The sequence below is a fragment of the Myiozetetes cayanensis genome, unplaced genomic scaffold (assembly GCF_022539395.1).
Source record: "Myiozetetes cayanensis isolate MyiCay16 unplaced genomic scaffold, myiCay2020 scf34, whole genome shotgun sequence".
NCBI classification, from domain to species: Eukaryota; Metazoa; Chordata; class Aves; order Passeriformes; family Tyrannidae; genus Myiozetetes; species Myiozetetes cayanensis.
The window spans coordinates 2,206,927-2,227,444 of NW_026087566.1; the positions used below are offsets into that span (position 1 = coordinate 2,206,927).

Below are 20,518 nucleotides of genomic sequence, written 5' to 3' on the forward strand. Positions count from 1 at the left end.
GGTCTGTGGTTGATTCCCACGGTTCTGGTGTCCCTTCCCAGTGACAAAAGCCACTGGGGGGATCGGGCCTGGAGCACATTGACACTCCAAAAATGGTTTTTTGCTTAAAAAAAAAAAAAAAAGTAAAAAAATTTAAAATATCAAATTTCATGTATTTGGCCTGATTGCCTCTAAATGTTTTGTTTGTTTACGTTGGTTTTTCCTTTTGTGATTTTACCTTCCTGCAAAGCAGCAGCAATTCCCACAATTCGGGGATCCAGCCCAGCCCAGGCCCTTTCCCCTGCTGAATAAATACATATATTTTTATTTTTAAGCTCTCGCAGGAGGGATTAACCAGCCGGCGCTGGAGCTGCCCGGCCTGGCTTGGCACAGCCCGGAGAGCAGGACGTGGCAGAGAATCCGGCTGTCCCTCCGTCTGGTTGATCCTTCCCTTCGGGATAAAGCCCAAATAAGCCACTTGCACAGCCAGGCACCACCCCCGCACCCCCAAATCATCTGGAGGAGGGGGGCCAACTGCACGCAGATTTAGGGATTATTATTTTTTTTCCCTTATTAAGGGTGAAAATCCCCTAGATGTTGGCCGTTCCCGTGCCAGGGAGATGCCTGTAGCCCATAAAGCCGTGTGGCCCCATATTCCCAGACCATCCCGCATCCTTTACGGGGGGAAGTCCCGCTGCCTCGTGGCAGGTGCCGGCCGGAGCTTGCCTGTGCCAGCCTGGCTTGGGAGCAGGGAAATGGCCGGAGCTCCGGGAGCACGCCGGCCTTGCAGCAGCGATCAGATTGCCGGAGCTCGCCGGCAGCCGGGAATGTGCCGGCAGCCGGGAAGGAACGGCCGCGGCATGCGGGCGGCCTGTGGTCGTAGCACAGTCAGCCCCGGTGCCTTGGGGCAGGCAGGGCGGTCGGTACGGCGGCTGCAGCCCGGCACCGGTGGTGGCTGGGGCGGTCGGTGCCGTACAGGCAAGCCGGGGTGGCCGATCCCACGGAGGCAGCCGGTGCCGTGGAGGCAGCCCGGGGTACGCGGTACCGCGGGGGTGTTCGGCACCGTGCGGGTGTTCGGTACCGCGGCAGCAGCCCGACAGGCCAGGACTGCCGGGGTGGCCGCCACCGTGGAGGCAGCCGGGACCGCGGAAGCAGCCGCGGGGACATGGAGGCAGGCGGTGCCCTGGCGGTGGCCGGGGGTGATCGGCACCATGGAAGCGGAGGCAGCCGGGGAGGCAGCCCGGGGTACCCGGAGCCGCGGGGGGCGTTCGGTACCGTGGCGGCGGCCGGTGGCACGGAAGCAGCCCGGGATGGCCCGTACTGTGCAGGCAGCCGGGATGGCCGGGAATGTGCAGGCGCTGCCCGGCCGGGATTGGCTGCGGGGAATGACGCCCAGCACAACAAAGGTGGAGTTGGAGAAATTCCATTAAAAAAAATTAAGAGAGAGAGAGAGAGAGGGAAGGGAGAGAGGAGAGAAAGGGAGCGGAGGGAGGGAGGAGGGGAGGAAGCTGCCCCTCGCCCGCCCCGCCGGGCAGAGCCCCCCCCGCCGCCGTGTCCCGGGGCCGCGGGGCGGGCAGGAGCGCGGCCCCGCCGTGCCGTGGGGGCCCGGCTCGGCTCCCTCCCCCCCCCTCCCCGCTTCCCCCTCCCCCGCTTTATTTTTTTCCTTTTTTTCATAATTATCTTTTCTTTATGCAAACGCCGGCCGAGGATTGTTGCACATGTAAGGAGATTTTTTTTTAATTTTTTTTCTTCCTCCCTTCCCCCCACCCCACCCCCTCCTTTCCCTCCTCTTCTCCTTCCTCCTCCTCCTCCTCCTCTTTTTCTTCTCACCACAGTGTTGCAAAAGCAAAGAGCAATAAAAAACCCGGCGGAAAGCGGCGGCGGGGCGGCAGGGCTGGCGGGGAGATCCCGGCGGATCCCGGCCGCGCTCAGCCCGGCTGATTGGAAGAGCGAACGCAGCGCCATGGAGGCGGGGGAAAGCGCGATCGTCTCTGCGGGGACTGGAGCGCGTCCACGCCCGGGGCCAGCGCTGCAGAGCTGGCCGCCGTTCAACCGCCGCTCCCCCGCCCCGGCCCCGCCGAGCGAGCCCCGAGCCCCCGCCGCCGCCCCCCAAAAAGCGGCGGCCCCGCCGGTACGTGCCCGCGCCGGGGGAGCCGCCGCCGCCGCCGTGCCCCGCCGCGCCGCGCCGTGCCCGCCGCCCGGGCTCGCCATTCGCCGCCGCGCCGCTCCGCCGGCGGGGCTGGAGGAGGCGCTTTGTTCCTCCCCGGGCTCCCGCTGCCGCCGCCGCTGCCGCCACCGCCGCCGCGCTCCGGGCTCGGTAAGGCGCTCCGCCGCCGCTCCGCCGGGATCGGGGAGGGGGTCGCGCCCACCAGAGCGAATTTTTTTTTTATATATATATATATGTACGTATATATATAAAAAAGGAGAGGTTATTTTTTTTTTTTTTTTTTTTAAGAAAGGCTGGTTTCGCGCAGGCCCCGCGGGCAGGAAGCCGCCGCCGCCACCGCCGGGGCTCGCCCGCCTCGCCCGCCCGCGGGGGGCACCGCGCTGGGGCTCGGGGCGGGGGGCAGCGCCCGGCTCGGCGGCCCCGGTGTGCCCCCCCCTTCTCTCCCTCCTTTTTCCCTTCCCTTCCCTCTCCTCCTCCTCGCTCCCTCCCTCCTTCCCGCTCGCCTTCCCTCCCTCCTCCCCGGTGCCGCAGCTGGATTTCGGGGGCAGGCTTCCAGCGCTGCCCGCTTGTTTTTCCCCAGCCCGGGTGAGTCCCGCGCCGCGGCGGGAGCTGGGCGCCGCGCTCCGCCGGTGCGTGCCGGGGCTCGGCCGACCCCTACCGCGCTCCATCCCCTCCTTATCCTCGCTTTATCCCTCCCCCCTTTACCTCCTTTTTCCCCCCCCGTTTTTTTTTCGTTTTATCTATATTTTTCCTTCCCCCCTTTTTTTTCAGCCTTTCCCCCCCTCTCTTTCCCCTTCCTTTCTTCCCTCCGGACGGGGAGCGGGGCTCCAGCCCCCCGCTGGGTGGGTGGGTGTTCGCGGGGCTCGAGGAGGGGTCGCGGAGAGAAAAAGAGGGGGGTAAGAAGGAGAGGAAAGGAGAGGGGGGGAAAAACGAGGAAAGGAAAAGCGAGGAGGGGGCGGCGGTGGGGAAAAAGAGAAAGAGGGGGGAGGATCGGGTAGGAGCCGCTCCCCGGGGGTCGGTGCGGGGAGGTCGCGCTGCCCTCGCCCGGCTCGCTGCAGCTGCCCGGCCGCCCCCAGCCGGGCATCCCCGCCCCCCCTTCCCCCTCCTCCTCCTCCTCCCTTCTTCTCCTTCTCCTTCTTCTTCTTCCCCAGCGGCTCCGGCGGCGGGGTTGGGGCTGCGGCGGCTCGGTTAGAGCTCCCCCGCACCCCCCTCCCTTTCCCCGCTTCCCCCGCCGCTCCAACCTCCTCCCTCCTTCTTCCACCACCGCCACCACCACCACCACCTCCTCCTCCTCCTCCCCCTTAGCAGCCCGGAGAGGTGGGTTTGTCTCGGCTTTATAACCGCGGGTGGAGGGGAAGGAGCGGCAGGCGGAGGCGGGCGCAGCCCGGCCATTGTGTGCCGCGGCGGAGAGCGGCCGGTAACGATGGGGGGATGCGGGGGATGCGGGGAGGAGGCGCGGGGGATGAAGCAGCGCATCGCATCGCATCGCTCCGGGGGCCGGAGGGATGCGGAGAGCGGCCGGGAGCGCTCCCGCGCCCTCTCCGCACTCCCCGGCCCCCGAACTCGCCTTCTATTGTCTGCCCGGGTGTTGTTGGGGGGAAAGGAGGATAAAAAAAAAAAAAAAAGAAAAAAAAAAAAAAGGAGGGAGGGGCTCAGCTCGCTGGCGCCCGGGTGGGAACCGGGGGCGGGGGAGGCGCCGCCGGGGCCGCCCGCGCTCGGTCCCACCCGGTTCCTGCTGCCTGGTGGAGGAGGAGACTGGAGCTGGCCGGCGGCGCAAGGCATGTGCGGGCTCCCCGCCTCCGCCCGCCGGCCCGGCCCCTTCCTCCCCCGCCTCCTCCTCCTCCTCCTCCTCCTTCCCCTCCAGGCGCGGGATCCGGTCCACCCCTCCTCCTTCCCCACCCCGCGGGGATCCTGCACACCCCACCCACCCTGCATTTCCCGGGGATCCCTGTGCGCGCGCACCGCCCCGCCCTGTCGTGATCCCATGGATCCCTCCCCCTGTCGCGATCCCGCCTTTCACGACATTCCCCCGTCCCCCGCCCCCACACCCCCTCCATGTATGTTCCCCTCCGCCCCGGCTGCGATTCCCCACCCCCGCAACTTCCCACCCCGGGAGATTCCCCGGGTTCACCCTACAGCCCCCACCCCTTTCCCCGGGGGTTGGGCTTGATCCCACCCCCGCGGCAATCCTTCAGCCAGCCCCTGGGGTGGTCCTAGATCCGCCCCCCTGGGGGTTGATCCAAACCTGGAGTGATCCCCCCGCCATCCCCTAAGGGTTTATCCAGCCCTGGGTGATACCCAATCCCACACTGGTGGCGTCTGCGCCCCCCCCCCATCCACCCCCTGGTGATCTCCACTCCCATACTGGGAGCACGTGGGGGCTGCACCCCTGCCATATCCACCCCAAGGTGATCCCACATCCATCCCCCAGGCGATCCCGCATCCACTGCAGGTGGGTCTTCAACCCCCTGCATATCCACCCCCTGGTGATCCCCAGTCCCACACCAGGAGCTGGTGGGGTCTGCAGCCCTCCCATCCAGCCTGAGGTGATCCCGCATCCGCCCCTGGGTGATGCTCAATCCCCACCCCAGGAGCTGGTGGGGTCTGCACCCCCTCACATCCACCCCCAGGTGATGCCCCAACCACCCCCCAGGGCTGATCTCCCTCAGGTGGTCCCAGATACTTTCCCCCCCAGGAGCTGATCTGACCCCCACAGGGGTCCCCTACCCTCCCAGGCCTGGTGGGGCCTGCACCCCCCCAGGCTGATCCCAGATTTCCCTCCTGGGAGCTGATCCCTCACAGGGTGATCCCCAGTCCCTCCTGGGGCCCGGGGGTCCTGCACCCCTGGGCTGTCCCCACAGGGCCTGGTCCCCACCAGCAGCCCCTGGATTCCCCCCTGCCCATGGGATCCCCCCACAAGCCTGGATTCCCCCTGGGATCCTGCCCCGGCCCAGCTCCCCTCAGGCCTGGGGCCTGCTCCCCTCAGGCCTGCGGCCTGTCCCTCATGGGGACCCTCCGAGACCTCCAGCCTGATCTGCCCTCCAGGGATTCCCCTCTTTGGGTCCCTCCTCATGGGGATCCCCCCGAGCCTCCATCCTTCCTCCATGCTTTGAGGTCCCCCCTACTGACGCCTCTCACCTGCTCCCCTCTCTTCCCTGAGTAATCCTTCCTCATGGAGCCATAAGATTTGTCCCAATGGGATCTGAGGGGATCCTTTCCCTACAGCCCCTCCCTTGAAATACCTCCCCCTCAGCTTGTCCTCCCCCTTGGGAGACCTCCAAGTCTCCCAGAGCTCCCCAAATATTCCCCCCTGCCCCCCAGCTCCCATGGATCTGGGGGACCCCCCTCTGAGCATACCCACCCTCCAGGGAGGATTTTATTGGATCTGTGGTGCCCCTTCCTTTGAAACCCCCATTTTGTGGGGGGGGAAGTGAACTCCCTTGGGAAATCCCTTGGAGACCTGTTGGCTCAGATCCCCCTGACCCTGGGTCTATGGATCCCACCCCACCTCAGGGAGCCCCCCTGGACCCTTCTCCCTCAGGATCTGTGGGGATCCCCAAAGATCCTGCCCCTTCACCTTGGGGACACCCCCCTGAGCCATTCTCCCCTGCCTGTGCACCCCTTTTCTCATCCCCCCCACCATTCAGGATCCCCCCTCCTGGATTTCTGAGATCCTGCACCCCCCCTTTATCCCCCCCAGACCTCTCAGGGATGCACAGGGGGGATCCCAGCACCTCATTCATCTCGGGGTGTGGGGGATGGATGGATGGATACCTGGGTCAGGTTCCCCCACTCCCCATCAGGAGGCGGGGGATCCCCTTGTTGTCGGGGTGGATGCCTAGCAGGGGTCTCCTTTTCCTTGCAGAGCCGAGCGGGGAGTGATTTCGGGAAGCGGGCAAGGAGGGAGCCGGCGGGACTGTGCTGGGCACAGGCTGGTGGAGGATGAACGGCGAAGCCGAGTGCCCTGCAGACTTGGAAATGACAGCTCCCAAAAACCAAGGTGAGCCCCCCCGCACCCCGCCCAACCACGCTGGCATTCCCATGGGAACATCGCTGTTGTGTTTAAAAATAATAATGAAAAAACCTCCGTGCTGCGCCCCTTTTCCCTGAGGGATGGAGGAGGAGGAGGAGGAGGAGGAGGGATGGAGAATCCGTGATCCCAACTGCCAACAGATCAGGGAGGGGGGAGGATCTGCCCCTCCCGATCCCGCTCTGCCGGGGGGAACACGCACACACACGTGTGAGCACACGGATACACGCTCCAATGCACTGGCAGCCCCTTGGCATTAGGGTGCTCCTTGTGGGCACCAGAGTTTTGCGGGGGTTTGGGAAAGAGGGGGCTGGCACAGAGGTGCTGCCTTCCCCCCTCACATCTGGGCTGCATTAAAAGCCGAGCCATTACCTTGGGCCTCCGGCTTCCAGACCCCGGGATGACATCAGAGCTTCAGCTTTTATTGGAAAAGGGGCAGGAAAACAAGGGAAAAAAGAAGGGTGTTTGTTTAGGGTAGCTTGCGGGGCTCTGCCACCTCGCCCCCCCCAAAAACTCCCCGGGTCCCCCAAAGGCCCCGGAGTGGGGTCCAGCCCCTCCGTCCCACGGGGTCCCCCCGATTGCCTCCCATGCCGCAGTCGGGTTGTTGCCTCGAGCGAACCCGGCCGGAGCACGTGTCCTTCTCCGGGACTTTAGATGGATTTAATTACACCGGGGCAGCTTTCCTAATATAGACCCGGCCCGGCCGGTGCCAGGAGAGCCGGGATAAATCGGTCCCAGGGCACAGACAACCCCATTCATCCTGGTGGGTGAACTCTGCAATTCCAGGGTTTTTTGACACTGAGGGAGGGGGAACAGAGGGATGGGGAGGCTGAGTGTGGGGTCCCTGTTGTCCCCACTCTGCTGCCAGTGAGGGTTTTGGGATGTTTCCGCTGTTTTTCATGTATTCCTGTGGGATGTGGTTATTCTGGCTGTCTGCCGGTGGGGGGTTCACACAGGGCCAGAGGTCTCCGGGTGTTTCTGCACTGGAAGGGAAAAACTGAGACACTGGGCTTGAAGGGAGCAGGTTTGAAGGGGTCTTGTCCACTTCTCCCTCCCCTCTGGATTTTTGTGGCCGTGCTGCTTTCGGTAATTCCTCCTGATTTCTGCAAGTAAAGTCAGCACCAGCTTCCCAGCCCCGTTCTGCCTCATTGGTCATTGCCTGGAGGGAGCTGGAAAATGGATGGGAAAAACAGGAAGACAGAATTTGGGGCTGCGTTGGTGCCCACCCCAACTCTGATCCCTGCCCGGCATTGTGGGTTTCCCCTCTTGTTTCCCTCTTCATAATGTTTTGGGATGAAGCCAGGAATATGGAGACACATCCCAAGCCACTGGTCTCTTGTCTTTCCAGGGGACTCTTTCCATCTAATTAGTCCCTGATGAGATCACTAAAGCGACCAGCCAGATCCCAAACTGTTCTCTGCCTTGACCCCCTGCAACCTGGCAGGTCCAGGAGGGGAATTGGGATGGGAGGTCAGGTCCTGGCAGTGCTCCCTGCACCAGCTGCAGGTCCTGCATGTCCTGTAACATCCCTTGCGTGGATTTGGGATTTGGGGGGCTGGGGAGGATTGCCCTTCACCAGACCCCTGCAGGGGCAGGACGTGGGGGTGGTTTTCCTGCATATTGAGTCTGAACAGAGAGAGAGCTGCAGCTGGAGGAATGTCTGCAGCAGGGTATTTCTGGGAGCTTGGTTTCATTCCTGAGGATGGAGGGAGAGGTGCTCCGCTCAAATCCATGACCTGCTGTGCTGTCCCCACCTCTTTGGGACGCTCTGTGTCCCACTGACCCCATCTCACCAGGATGCTCCATGTCCCACTGTCCCCACCTCAAAGATGCTCTTGTATCCCACTGTCCCTGTCTCGCTGGGATGTCCTGTAGGCAGCTCCAGATCTCCCAGTCTTCACCTGTCAGTGATGTGGGGCAGGGAATGCCAGTCCCACACCAGGGGAGCCCTGGGGCTCGAGTGCCCATCCCAGGATGAGGCAGCCAGGGACCGTGTGGGCGAGTGGCTCAGGGCTCTGCTCCTCCTCCAGCCCATCCCCACATCCCCAGGGAGCTCTCCTTCCGCTCCCAGGGCCCGCTGCATTCCCAGAGCCACCCATGTTTGCAGAGCACCCGGGGTTGTGCTCCCCAGCTGGCGTGGAAGCTCGGAGTAGTCAGGAATTCCCCTGGCAAGGAAGCGGCCCCAAGACTGGGGCTGGGTGAGGCATTCAGGGCTGGGATATCCTGCCTGCTGCCTGTCCCAGCACGGTGCTACTGCGTGTCCTGGCCTCATGGCTGCTCCAGGGCCTCTGGCTTTGCCGCGTGCCCATCCCACTATCCCAGCAGCTTGTCCCTATGGGAGCTGGGGATGCTCCTCCTGGCATTTTGGGGGATGTTGGGGTGACCCCTGCACTGTCAGGGACCTCCTGTGAGACAGGGGGCCTGTGCCGGGCTCTGCCCGCCCTCACTTTGTGGTGTGGGAGCTTTGACCTTGGCAGAGGTCACCGTGGAGCTGGGCCCAGGTGCTGGCAAAGCTCTCCGAGGTGCAGGGAAAGCAGCGCTGGAGTATTTTTCCCGTTGCTCCAGACGCATCTTTTCCCACTTAGAGAGTGGATTTCCCCGTTTCCCGCTTGGCTGGAGAGCTCATCGCTCCCATCTCGCTCCGCAGGGCGTAGGAAATAGCCCCCTGCTCCCGTGTGCAGCAGAGCCATCCCTTATCTGATGGTTTTCCGGGATGAGCGAGTCTCTCTGGTTTGCACCGAGTGGAATTTCTAGCTTTACCCGGATTGTTTTGGCCCGGTAGAAAAGTTGCTCGAGGGTGATGGAAACAGCCACACGTCCCTTTGATCTTTAATCTCGAGAGGCAGCATGTGGAGATTACGTGTCCTGGCGTGCGGTCCGGAGCGGAACGCCGGGAGCTGTAGTCCCGGTATCCTGCTGGGAAGGGAAGGGAAGGGAAGCAAATGGAAGGGAAGGGAAGGGAAGCTGCATGCCCCTGGCTGCTGCTGATCCCATCTCTCCACTGCTCAGACCGCTGGTCGCAGGAGGACATGCTGACCCTCCTGGAGTGCATGAAGAATAACCTGCCCTCCAACGACGGGAGCAAGTTCAAAACCACCGAGTCCCACCTGGACTGGGAAAAAGTGGCTTTCAAGGACTTCTCGGGGGAGATGTGCAAGATGAAGTGGATGGAGATCTCTAACGAGGTAACTCAGACCGCATGGGGCTCCCACTGGGCTTTGTGACAGGGAGTGAGTGTCCTGGTGACCCCCCAGGGCCGTTGGAATCGTTCAGGTTCAGTTCCCAGAGCCCTCAGCTGTTGGTGCCGACACCATCCCGCTGCCATCAGCGTTGTGACCCCCTTGGAGGGGCTGGGATGGGTCGTTTTTGGGGTGGCATTATAAAACCCAGTGGGTTTCCACCATGCCAGGGATCTGCCCAGTCCCCCATTCACATCTGTGTCCCTTCATTCCCGCACAGGTGAGGAAGTTCCGGACCCTCACAGAGCTCATTATGGACGCTGAAGAGCACGTGAAGAACCCTTACAAAGGCAAAAAGCTCAAGGTATTGGGCAGGAATTCGGCTCAGTCCCTAAAGGGCGACCTCCCCCTTCCCTGGCACAGGGGGCTGTCACCCCTGTGGCACCTCAGATCCGTGTGGCTCTGCCGCTGGAGCCCCTGCAGGCACCTCACTGCCCATAATCCCGGCGTCCGGCTGCCCAAGGCTCCGGAGGCCGCGGGCGCTGGGCCCGGGCCAAGTCCCGGGTACATTTAATATGGGTGGCTGTATTGCTGGCAGCCTGCAGCCAAGTTTAGCTCCAGGGGGGCCAGGAAGCTGCCATCCTATTCCTGGCCCGCCGGGTCAGGAAGGGTGGTGCTCTCGACCGGGTGGCCCCAGGGCAGCTGATGCTCCATCCCTGGGAATTGGGTCCCATCTGCTCCTCTTGCCTCAGTTTCCCCTCTTGCTCTGGGTGGCTGGAGGCTGCTCCTGAGATTCCCAGCCCCGGGATACTGTAGTTCCTGGTGGAGTGCTTTTTCCCAGTGGTTTCCCCCTCCTGTATCAGGGAGCTGGATCACCAGCAGGGCTGGATGGAGGCAGGTCCCCCAGTACTGGGGGAACTGGTGGGTTTGGCTGTGCCCTGCCTCTGTGCTCAGTGTCCACTTTGCTATCTCCCAAGAAGCCCCTGACTCCCCTGACTTCTTCATGGAAGCTGCCATCCTATTTCTGACCCATCAGGTTGGGAGGGATGATGTTTTCCCCCAGGTGGCCCCAGGGCAGCTGATGCTTCATCCTGGGAGTTGGGTCCCATCCCCTCTGTCTGCCTCAGTTTCCCTTCTCACTCTGTGCTGACAGCTCTGGGTGGCTGGAAGCTGCTCCTGGGATACTGTAGTTCCTGGTGGAGCCCTTGTTCTCAGTGGTTACCCCCTCCTTTGCCTGCTGTTCCCATGTCAGGGAGCTGGATCATCAGCAGGGCTGGATGGAGGCAGGTCCCCTTAGGACAGGGGGAGCCGATGGGTTTGGCTGTGCCTGTCTCCATACTCAGTGTCCACTCTGCTGTCTCCCCAGAAACACCCCGATTTCCCCAAGAAGCCCCTGACTCCCTATTTCCGCTTCTTCATGGAGAAGCGGGCCAAGTACGCCAAGCTTCACCCCGAAATGAGCAACCTGGATCTCACCAAGATCCTGTCCAAGAAATACAAGGAGCTTCCTGAGAAGAAAAAGGTATTACTGGGGAGGGGGAGTCAACAAACCCCTTCCCACGATGTGCCTCTGCATGCTGGGCTCTGCCCAGCTCTCCCAGTAAAACCAGCAGAGCCCAAACCTCTGCCTGGCGAGGGCTCAATCCGGCTCTCGACGGGAGAAACCAGGTGTTCGTTTAGTCCTGTCAGACCTGTAAGACTTCCTTGGCTTTTCCTGTCCTGGTTCCCAGGATCTGTGGGGTGGAGGCTGGCTGGGTCTGTCCGTCGGTCCGTCTTTTCCCGACGGACCTGGATGGTGGCTTTGCCGTTGGGTGGATCCGTGTTTAAGGCTGGGGTTAAGTCACACACCCCGCTGTGCCGCCCTGTCTGACCAGGGGACAGAGGGACAGGCTCTGGGAGATGCTGGGAGCAGAGATCTGCTCCCATCCAGAGGTGTCAGAGCCTGGGCAGGTGTTTTGGGGTCCCAACTCTCACTTTGGGGTGTCCAAGAAAAGTCCAGGGCGCAAAGTCCTGCCATGCCCTCTTTCCCAGAGCTGTTGGGATGCAGGAAGAGGGGAGATACCCTGCTGCTGAATCCCTGGGCAGGCTGGAAACCCTCTTCTGGGAGCTGCAGGATCATTCCCTGGGCTGGAGAGCCCTCAAGACCCTTTGGGGGTTGTGGGATGCCCAGCCAGGTAAACAGGGATGTATCTTCTTGCCCATTCCCCAGTGCTGATATCCCTCTCCACCTCCCTGGTGGCTTTGTGTCCCCAGATGAAATACATCCAGGACTTCCAGCGAGAGAAGCAGGAGTTTGAGAGGAACCTGGCGAGGTTCAGGTGAGCAGCCAGGCCCACCCCCCCCTAACATTTCCCTTGGCCCCTCCAGGCAGATCCAGGCTCCCCTCCTGCATGTGGCTCACAGGGGAATCCCTGATGAGTGCCTTGGCTTGAAGGGAAGAAGGAATGCAGAAAAAAAAGAGCAAAGAAAAGGTGTCTAAGAGCATCCCTCTGGCTGAGGGGGAGAACAGAGGAGCAGTCATGCTCTGGGGGTCAGGACCTGTGAGGGTGGGGACAGGAGCCCTGCCACCAGCACTGATGAAAGCTGAAGTTACTGCCCTGATCCTCCAGATCCTTCCCTTTTAACACAGTGGCTGTGATCCAAGTGGATCCTGGTGTTCCCTACTGCTGCTCCAGGGATGCACATAACTCATACTCCTCAATGAGGAACAGACTCAAATCTCTCCTAAACCCCTCATGCTCTATTTGGGGACCCCCCCAGTACCTGAGCCCACGGAGGCTCAGCCCTGCAGTGACAGTCGCCCCTTAGCAGGGAGGTTTGGGGTGCTGTCCTTCCCCCTGCCACCTCCCTGACGCTCTCCCTTCCCCACCTCCCTGCCTGGTAAAGGGAAGACCACCCGGATCTCATCCAGAACGCCAAGAAATCCGACGTCCCCGAAAAACCCAAGACCCCCCAGCAGCTGTGGTACAACCACGAGAAGAAGATCTACTTGAAAGTGCGTCCAGATGTGAGTACGGTGGGTGGGAGTGAGTGCGAGTGTGAGTGTCGGGGGGTCCTGGACCCGCTGCTGGGGGAGAGGAGGGGGAAGGGAGAGAAGCATTTTAGGGGGGGGACGGGCTGGAGGACACCACAGGAAGCTCCCAGCAGCCTGGACGGAGGTAAGAAGGGGCTCTGCACATCTGGAAGAGGCTCGGGGGTACAGCCATGCCCCCCAGTACTTTTTGCCAGGAAGGGGTGACCACAACCTGAGTCAGGGCAGGAAGGAATTCCAGCACAAACATCCACCTCTGGCCATGCCCCCCACTCCCACGCACCCCCTTCCCTGGCCGTGAGCTCGGCTCGCAGCCCCCCCACGGCCCCACGCTGGGCGCCGTCAGGCCACACCAGGCCACACCATTTTTTGCCATTTTTTTCATATTTTTTTCTTTTTCCTTTTTTTTTTTTTTTTTATTTTTTTATTTTTATTTTTGGATTTTACCCCTCTGCCCTCACCTCTGGCTTTGGGTTTTCAGGCCACCACGAAGGAGGTGAAAGAGTCGCTGGGCAAGCAGTGGTCTCAACTCTCGGATAAAAAGAGGCTGAAATGGATTCATAAGGCCCTGGAACAGCGGAAGGAGTACGAGGTAGGGAGCAGCCTCACCCCGTCCCCTCCACACTCGCCCCAACATTCACTCTGAGTCAACGTGGCCACACACAGCCAGCCCCTCCCGATAGCCAGAGTGGGGATTCAGGCAGGTCCTGGCAGGTCCCTAGTGAGTGTGAGCCCTGCCTCCTCCAGCCGTGTGCGGGGAAGGGAGCAGCAGCCCTGGGGAGAGGACTAGGGCGATGGTTGGCTTCTCTCTCCTCCTCCTCCGGCCCCCGGGCAGGCGGGGTTGGCAGCCCCTCTGACCGCTCTCCGTCCTCCTGCAGGAGATCATGCGGGACTACATCCAGAAGCACCCGGAGCTGAACATCAGCGAGGAGGGAATCACCCGCTCCACCCTCACCAAGGCCGAGCGGCAGCTCAAGGACAAGTTTGATGGGCGACCCACGAAGCCACCTCCGTGAGTGCTGTCCCTCTCCACGCCGTGGTGTCCGGCTCTGCGCCGCCTCTGCGGACACTGGGTCTTGCTGATGAGGGAACTGGGGCTCTGCCTGGCTTGGGGAGCCCAAATCATTTCTGGGAGCACAGGCATGGGACCTCTAGATGGGATTTCAGGACAAATTTCTTCAGGGAAAGGGTGGTCAAGCATTGGAACAGGCATGCCCAGGGCAGTGATAGAGTCACCGTCCCTGGAAGTGTTCAAAAAAATGTGGATATGACACTTAGGGACATGGTTTAGTGGTGGGCTTGGCGGTGTTAGTTAATTGGTGGCAGTCATCTTGGAGGGCTTTTCAGCTTTAATGATTCATTCCATGGTTCTGTGATGACCTCATTAAACTAGTCCTTAAATGTACATCAAATACACATTTGGGGAGAACCTGGGTGAGGTTTATGATGATGCTGTGGGTTAGGGGGTGATCCAAGCCCAGCTCACCTAAAACACAAGACACCTCACTTCCCTTGCTGGTACAACTCAGCTGGGGGTTCTTGGGGGGGCTCCAGCTCTGCAGGGGCAGGTTGTCCCTAATGCTGGGTCTCTCTATGGGTTTTTCAGGAATAGCTACTCCCTGTACTGTGCAGAGCTGATGGCCAACATGAAAGACGTGCCCAGCACCGAGCGGATGGTGCTGTGCAGCCAGCAGTGGAAGCTGCTCTCCCAGAAAGAAAAGGACGCATACCACAAAAAGTGTGACCAGGTGAGTGGCCAAGGACAGGCAGGTAGGGGTACAGGCAGGTATGGGGAGGGAGCAATAGGATGGGAGAGCCTGGGCTACAAATCTCCCTGGAAATAAGCCCCTCACCCTTCCTCAGTCCCTGTTCTTGTCTGCACCACTGATTCCCCTCCGAGGTCTTTGGTCACCTTCTTTGATCCTGTCTCCCAGTCCATGTGTGGATCTGGTGGAGCGTGAGGTTCCCAAAGGATTGAGGCTGGGTTGGGGGCTGCAGGAGGCAGGGATGGGGTGAGGAATCTCTGTGTAACCCCACATCTCCTTCCAGAAAAAGAAAGACTACGAGATCGAGCTGCTCCGCTTCCTGGAGGTGAGTGACGTGGGAGTGCTTGGCCATCAGATCCCAAATCTGGAAAGGGAGAAAACCCTGCCCATGGGCTATGATGGGTCAAATGGGGGGCTGCCCTCTGCTCCCCCAAAACATGGCTGGACCTGCCCATGGGTGCTATGCAGATGGTTGCACACAGTCTTGATCTTCCATTATTCTAATGCCTGACCCAGTGACTTCCAGCTGGGCACTGGGAGGTGGCGGGCACTGGGAGGGGAACTGAGGTGAGCAGAGGGCTGGAGCTAGAGGAGAGGGGTGCTCAGTGGCTGTGGCTGCAAAGCCTCTCACTTCCTTCCCTTGCTGGGGCGTGGGTGGGGGAGCCACACCGAGGCCACCCCAGCATCGTCCCCATCCCCCAGGCGGATGTGACACGGCCTCGGCTGCGGCTGCAGGGGCAGGGGGTGGAAAACCCAAGGGGCGTGCCCAGATCCGGGCACCTGCCCCCCCTGCTTCCACCAAGAAACAGCAGATGAGGCTGAGACAGGAAGGGGACAGAGCTGGGGGAGAGGGATGTTGAGTGGCGAGGGGCTCACAGCATGGGAACCCCCAGCCTGTACACGTGCAGTGCCTGATGCTGTCCTGTCTGGGACCAGCATTAATTCCCCTTCTCCGGTGCCCCTATTCCCTGATTGCCTCGGGCTGCCTAACGATGTCCCTCTCCCTGTGCCACCCAGAGCCTGCCTGAGGAGGAGCAGCAGCGGGTGCTGGGCGAGGAGAAGATGCTGGGCGGCAACCGGAAAGGGGCGACGAGTCCCGCCTCCAAAAAATCCTCGCCAGAGACCGGCAAGGTGGGAGCAGCGCCGGGAGGGAGGGGGCAGTGTGTGCCAGACGTGTGGGGTGGGGTTGTGGCATCTCAGGGGGGCTTTGAGGGCTTCATTCCTGGGTTCTTTGGTCCTTCCATGGGCTTGCCCCACCTCACGGCCCCATGTCCCCCCCTCAGGCCAGCTCAGAGAAGCCCAAACGGCCCATCTCTGCCATGTTCATCTTCTCGGAGGAGAAGCGGAAGCAGCTGCAGGAGGAGCGACCAGAGCTGTCGGAGAGCGAGCTGACCCGGCTCCTGGCACGCATGTGGAACGACCTCTCCGAGAAGAAGAAGGTTGGTACCATCCCTCACCCTCCTCCTCCTCCATCCCCATCTCCACTGCTCCCTTGGGCATCCCCAGAGATGCTCCTGTCAGTGTCCTGCCCAAGGGGCATGGTTTTGTCTCCCAGAGCAACACAGCATCACCCAGGCGCCGGTGTCGGCACCGATGGGCACTGCCAGCTGTGCCCCCTCCCTCTCATCACCTGGGGGTCAAAACCCACCAGATTAAGAAACCTTGAGCCTCAATTTTAAGGCTTGGTGGTTTTCCTGGTGGGAGCAGTCCGGAGACAGCATTGGGCATGGTGGGGGCTGTTGGTGCTGCCATGGGAACAGTGCTGGGGAGAGCTGCAGCGTCCTCCTGGTGTTTGGGGGCTGTGCCCACCTTCAGCCCCTGCTGTGCCCCCTGCCCAGGCCAAGTACAAAGCGCGGGAGGCGGCGATGAAGGCGCAGTCGGAGAAGAAACACGGCTCGGATAAAGAGGAGCGCGGGAAACTGCCCGAGTCTCCCAAAACAGCCGAGGAGATCTGGCAACAGAGCGTCATCGGGGACTACCTGGCTCGTTTTAAGGTGAGGAGTGGGCTGGGAAAGTAGCTGGAGGTTGGGATCATCACTCCCACTGGCAGGAATTCCTGTGTTCCTTCCCCCTGGCTTTCACACCTGGGTTTGGGTTGGGAGCTGTGGGGAAGACGGGGTAACGGGGTGGAGTGTCCTGGGCATTTTGGGTGCATCTAATGCATCGTGGTGTTTCTGTGGCACAGAACGACCGGGGCAAAGCGCTGAAGGCCATGGAGGCCACTTGGAACAACATGGAGAAGAAGGAGAAGCTGATGTGGATCAAGAAAGCGGCGGAGGATCAGAAGCGATACGAGGTGGGTCCCTGCCCTGTCCTGCTCCTCACTGTGTCTCATGACTGGTGCTGCCCCTCTCCCTGACACCTCTCTCTCCTCTGGCTCAGAGGGAGCTGAGCGAGATGCGGGCCCCTCCGTGCTCCACCAACTCCGCCAAGAAAATGAAATTCCAGGGAGAGCCGAAGAAACCCCCCATGTGAGTACCTGGGATCCAAAAAGCTGGGTCTGGCTGTGCTGGTGGGATGAGCCTGGAGCAGCTGCAAGAGGAGGGAGGGTGGGCTGGGTGGAGGGGGGTCATGAACACCTGGGCTTGTCTGTGCACACCGTCCCAATCCGGTCCCTGTGCTCCCCCTATGCAGGAACGGTTACCAGAAGTTCTCCCAGGAGCTGCTGTCCAACGGGGAGCTGAACCACCTCCCGCTGAAGGAGCGGATGGTGGAGATCGGCAGCCGCTGGCAGCGCATCTCCCAGGGCCAGAAGGACCACTACAAAAAACTGGCAGAGGAGCAGCAGAAACAGTACAAGGTGCACCTCGACATCTGGCTCAAGGTGAGCACCGGGCCTGATGCCTGGTAGGGGTGCTCTGGGCTCAGTTGTTTTTGGAGATGATGCTTGGCATGGTCTCTGCTCGAACCTTCTCACAGGAATCTCCAGGCCCTCTTTGACATTTTGTAACTTAAAAGGATAAAAATGTATATATACGAGGAGGGTGTGCCCTGTGAGCCCTTCCCTGCTGCATCCCCCATTCCATTCAGTGTCTGCCTATCCCTGACTGTGTCCCTGTCCCTGCAGAGCCTCTCGCCCCAGGAGCGGGCTGCCTACAAGGAACACATTTCCAACGTGAGTATCCATGTAGCACTGCTGGGGGGGGTTGTCCAGGGGTTTGGGGGTGTACTGGGTGTCTCAAGGGATTGGGGCCAGGCTGGGGTCAGCCCTGGGTGAGGTTTGGATGTGCCGCATTCTGAGAGCCCCTCCAAGTGGGATTCATCCCTGTGGCAGCTCAGCAGTGGGATTTTTCTCTGGGCTGGGCACTGGGAAGGAGCAGAGCTTGAGCCCTAAATGGTTTTGTTTTGTCCCCCCCTCCCTGCAGAAACGCAAGAGCATAGGGAAGATCCGGGGTCCCAACCCCAAGATGAAGCCAACGATGCAGTCCAAGTCGGTGAGTCACAACAGCCACACGGGGACACTCGATCCCCCCTCCCTGGAGAGCGTGTCTGTGGGGACACACACCCCTTGTTCAAGGCATCCCTGGTGCTTCCAGCTGCCTGCCCTCTCCTCGAGACCAGAAACCACGGGCCTTCCCTAAATCCCTGCTTAGTACCCATTCAGGATGGATTTTGTCCCCTTGCACCCGCTCAGGGAGCCTTTTTGGGGCCATTTGCAGCATAAATGGGGAAAGGCTTCCATCAAGGTGTGGGGTGGGGAACCACATGATCCTGCTCAGTGGATGGAGGAACCCAAAGTTTGATGGCCAAGGATGGGGTGGGCGCTGCACCCACGGGTTTGGATGTCCCAGGGCGCCCACCCACCACCACCACCCCTCCCGCAGGAGTCAGAGGACGACGATGAGGAGGAAGAGGAGGAGGAGGACGACGATGAAGACGAGGATGATGACGACGACAACGGCGACTCGTCAGAGGAAGGCGGCGACTCCTCGGAGTCCAGCAGCGAGGAGGAGAGCGAGGACGGGGACGAGGTGAGGCTGCGGCCTGGGGAGGACACGGGGAGGGCGCCAGGGCCCCCCAGCGCTCCTGTTGCACTTGCTCTGCCCCCCTCACCCTCCTCCAGGGCCGGGAGGTGTCTGCAGCCGGGCTCAGATAGAACCATGGCAGAGCAGCTCCCGGGAAGCAGGGGGACATGGGGAGGCAAAGTGGAACGGGATTCCCCCCGGTGTTCCCGGGGAGGGCGCGAGGAGCAGCCGCAGGGCGTAGTCAGGAGCAGCCTCGGGACGTAGAGGTGCGGGGGGGATGTGCAGAGAGCCCCCAGTGAGCAGAGTAAAATCTCCTGTCTTTTTCCTGGTGGAGATACTGAGTCTGGTCTCGGCTCCGTTTGCGCCAGTGTGAATGCCGAGTAAGTCACCAGAGTCAAAGCTTTACACCGGTGCAACTGAAATCAGAGTATGCTGGATGGCGCTGGGGCCAGAAACCGTGTCCGTGCCTTGTGCTCGCCACCGGACAGGTGAGGTGTTTCCACCCCCTCGCTGGTCTCAGCTCACGCCTCTTCCTTCCCTGGCTTTAGAGGGGGGAAACTGAGGCACGAGGCGGGTCGGGTACCCTCCCTCGGATCGTGTAGCGAGGCAGTGGCAGAGGTGAGGGCAGGACCCCCGCGCGCTGCTCCGGCACGTCCCTCCCGCCCAGCATCCCCGAGCTGAGCCCTTGCAAACTCACTCCTGACTCCTGCCCGGCGTCCCTCCTCCGTCCACCCTCCCAAATCCCTTGGGGGGCAGCGGTGGGAGGGACCTGCGCTCTGTGGGGACCCCTCTGTGCTGCAGCGGGGAGGGCAAGGGAGTGGCGATGGGCAAACTCTGTCCTGACCCCCCTGTCCTCTCTGCCACCCCTCTCCCAGAACGACGAGGATGACGAAGATGAGGATGATGAGGATGAGGATGACAACGACTCAGAGGGCAGCAGCAGTTCCTCCTCCTCCTCGGGGGACTCCTCCGACTCCGACTCCAACTGATCCGGCCAAGCTCTTTGTAACATCGTTTGGTTTCTCGGTTTCGGTCCCAAATCCCACTCTCAGCCCCTGCAAAATCCTTCCTCCTCTTCCTCCTGACCCCTTGGGCGAGACACAGCCCCCCCATGGGACCCCCAACACGAGGAACAGGGGCCGGGGGGACCCCTCCACCGAGCTCACACTACGGAGGGGAATCAGGGGGCTGCCCCCCCCAGGCTGGAGAGCAAGGAGGGGTCCCCTATCCCTCCTCCCCAGCTTTACTCCCGAGGGGAAGTGATTTATTTTTTTTTTTTGGAATTTCATTCTTTTGGAGGGGGGTGGCATCCCTACCCCCATCATCCCCTCGCTACCAGCTCTGGACTTTATAGAAAGAGAAGAAAACCACAGAGGAAAAAGCAAAACAAAACAAAAAAAACCACCCCCCCTCTTCTCCCCCAACACACCTTTTTTTTTTATTAAAAAACCCAGAAACAGAGAAAAAAAAACTCCCCCTCCCCGCACAGCCCCAGCGGGCACGGAGCACGAGCCGAGGCGCTCGGGACTCAGCTGATGGGACAATGTCTCCTTTTGCAACCCCCCCACCCTTCTGTGCACCCTCCCCGTCCCCCGGCATTGTGGGGGTCTCTCCCTCCCCAAAAAAAAAAACCCTTGTACAGTCTGGAAGCTGCACCGGGAGCTGCCCGGGAACTCCGCATCCACGGCACTTGGGAACGCCGGCCACGGACCGTGAACCGCCCCCGCCCCGCCCCGGCGCGTCCCCGATTTGGTGGGGGGTGGGATTTGGGGGAGGGGTTTAAGGAGGGGTGTGTGTGTGTGCGAGCGTGCGAGTGTGTGCCGGGGTGGGGGCACCTGGGGGCTCAGCGTGACCAAGGGGGCGCGGATCCCCCTCCCCGCTCTGTTGTCGGTGGTTGTTGTGCCGTTGTATTTTATTTTATTTTTTTTTGGTTTGTTTTTTTTTTCCTTTTATAAAACGAGAAAGATCCATCTTTTATTTTTCATTTCCCCCACCCTACCACCCACGCCCCCCCGCTTTCCACCCATTTTCCTTCCTCCCCTTGCCCCGTTTTCCCCTTCACCTCCAGTGAAGCTGCTCCTCTCCCTTCACCCCAAATCCTGGGAGGGGGGGACACCAGAGCTCCCCTTGCCCCAGTTACCCCCAATTATCCCCAGTTTATGTGTCCCCTCCCTCCCCCCGTGGGGATTTCATGCCCCCTGGGCCATGCTGTAAATATTGGTGTGGTTTGGGTTTATTTGGGGGGGTCAGTGCCCCCCCTTCTCGAGAGGGGGATGGGGCCTCGGGGACCGGGGTGGGTGCATTGGGGGCCTGTCGGGGTCCCCCTTTTTTAAGCAGACACGAGCACCAGCAATCCCACGGCACCTCCCTGCAGGGTTCCTGTCCCCCCACCCCGTGCCCA

At 61.2% G+C, this 20,518-nt stretch overlaps 1 protein-coding gene across 7 annotated transcripts; it reads left to right on the forward strand.

Annotated features, from left to right (window-relative positions):
* Window positions 1–1,552: 1,552 nt before the first annotated feature.
* On the forward strand, window positions 1,553–19,699 carry UBTF (upstream binding transcription factor). Of its 7 annotated transcripts, none has more exons than XM_050327662.1 (21): window positions 1,553–1,699; window positions 6,012–6,146; window positions 9,186–9,361; window positions 9,636–9,719; window positions 10,722–10,877; window positions 11,609–11,673; window positions 12,242–12,371; window positions 12,868–12,978; window positions 13,265–13,398; window positions 13,993–14,134; window positions 14,436–14,477; window positions 15,170–15,283; window positions 15,436–15,591; window positions 15,991–16,146; window positions 16,338–16,448; window positions 16,535–16,623; window positions 16,787–16,976; window positions 17,220–17,267; window positions 17,518–17,586; window positions 17,977–18,123; window positions 18,993–19,699. In XM_050327662.1, the coding sequence occupies exons 2-21, from the start codon at window positions 6,089–6,091 to the stop codon at window positions 19,104–19,106; spliced, it is 2,292 nt and encodes a 763-aa protein (XP_050183619.1). In that variant the 5' UTR covers window positions 1,553–1,699; window positions 6,012–6,088; the 3' UTR covers window positions 19,107–19,699. The 7 variants fall into 7 exon arrangements, with proteins under 7 accessions (XP_050183619.1, XP_050183618.1, XP_050183622.1 ...); XM_050327661.1 differs by lacking the exon at window positions 1,553–1,699 and adding an exon at window positions 2,169–2,296; XM_050327665.1 differs by lacking the exon at window positions 1,553–1,699 and adding an exon at window positions 2,169–2,296 and having other exon boundaries at window positions 12,242–12,362; window positions 18,993–19,698.
* The last annotated feature ends 819 nt before the right edge of the window (window positions 19,700–20,518 follow it).

Bases quoted from the DNA above. Each gene is read 5' to 3' on its own strand.
- UBTF (XM_050327662.1), top strand. From the start codon at position 6,089: ATGAACGGCGAAGCCGAGTGCCCTGCAGACTTGGAAATGACAGCTCCC. The intron at 16,449-16,534 runs GTGGGTCCCTGC...CCTCTGGCTCAG, and splicing joins AGGATCAGAAGCGATACGAG to AGGGAGCTGAGCGAGATGCG. The intron at 18,124-18,992 runs GTGAGGCTGCGG...CCCCTCTCCCAG, and splicing joins AGAGCGAGGACGGGGACGAG to AACGACGAGGATGACGAAGA.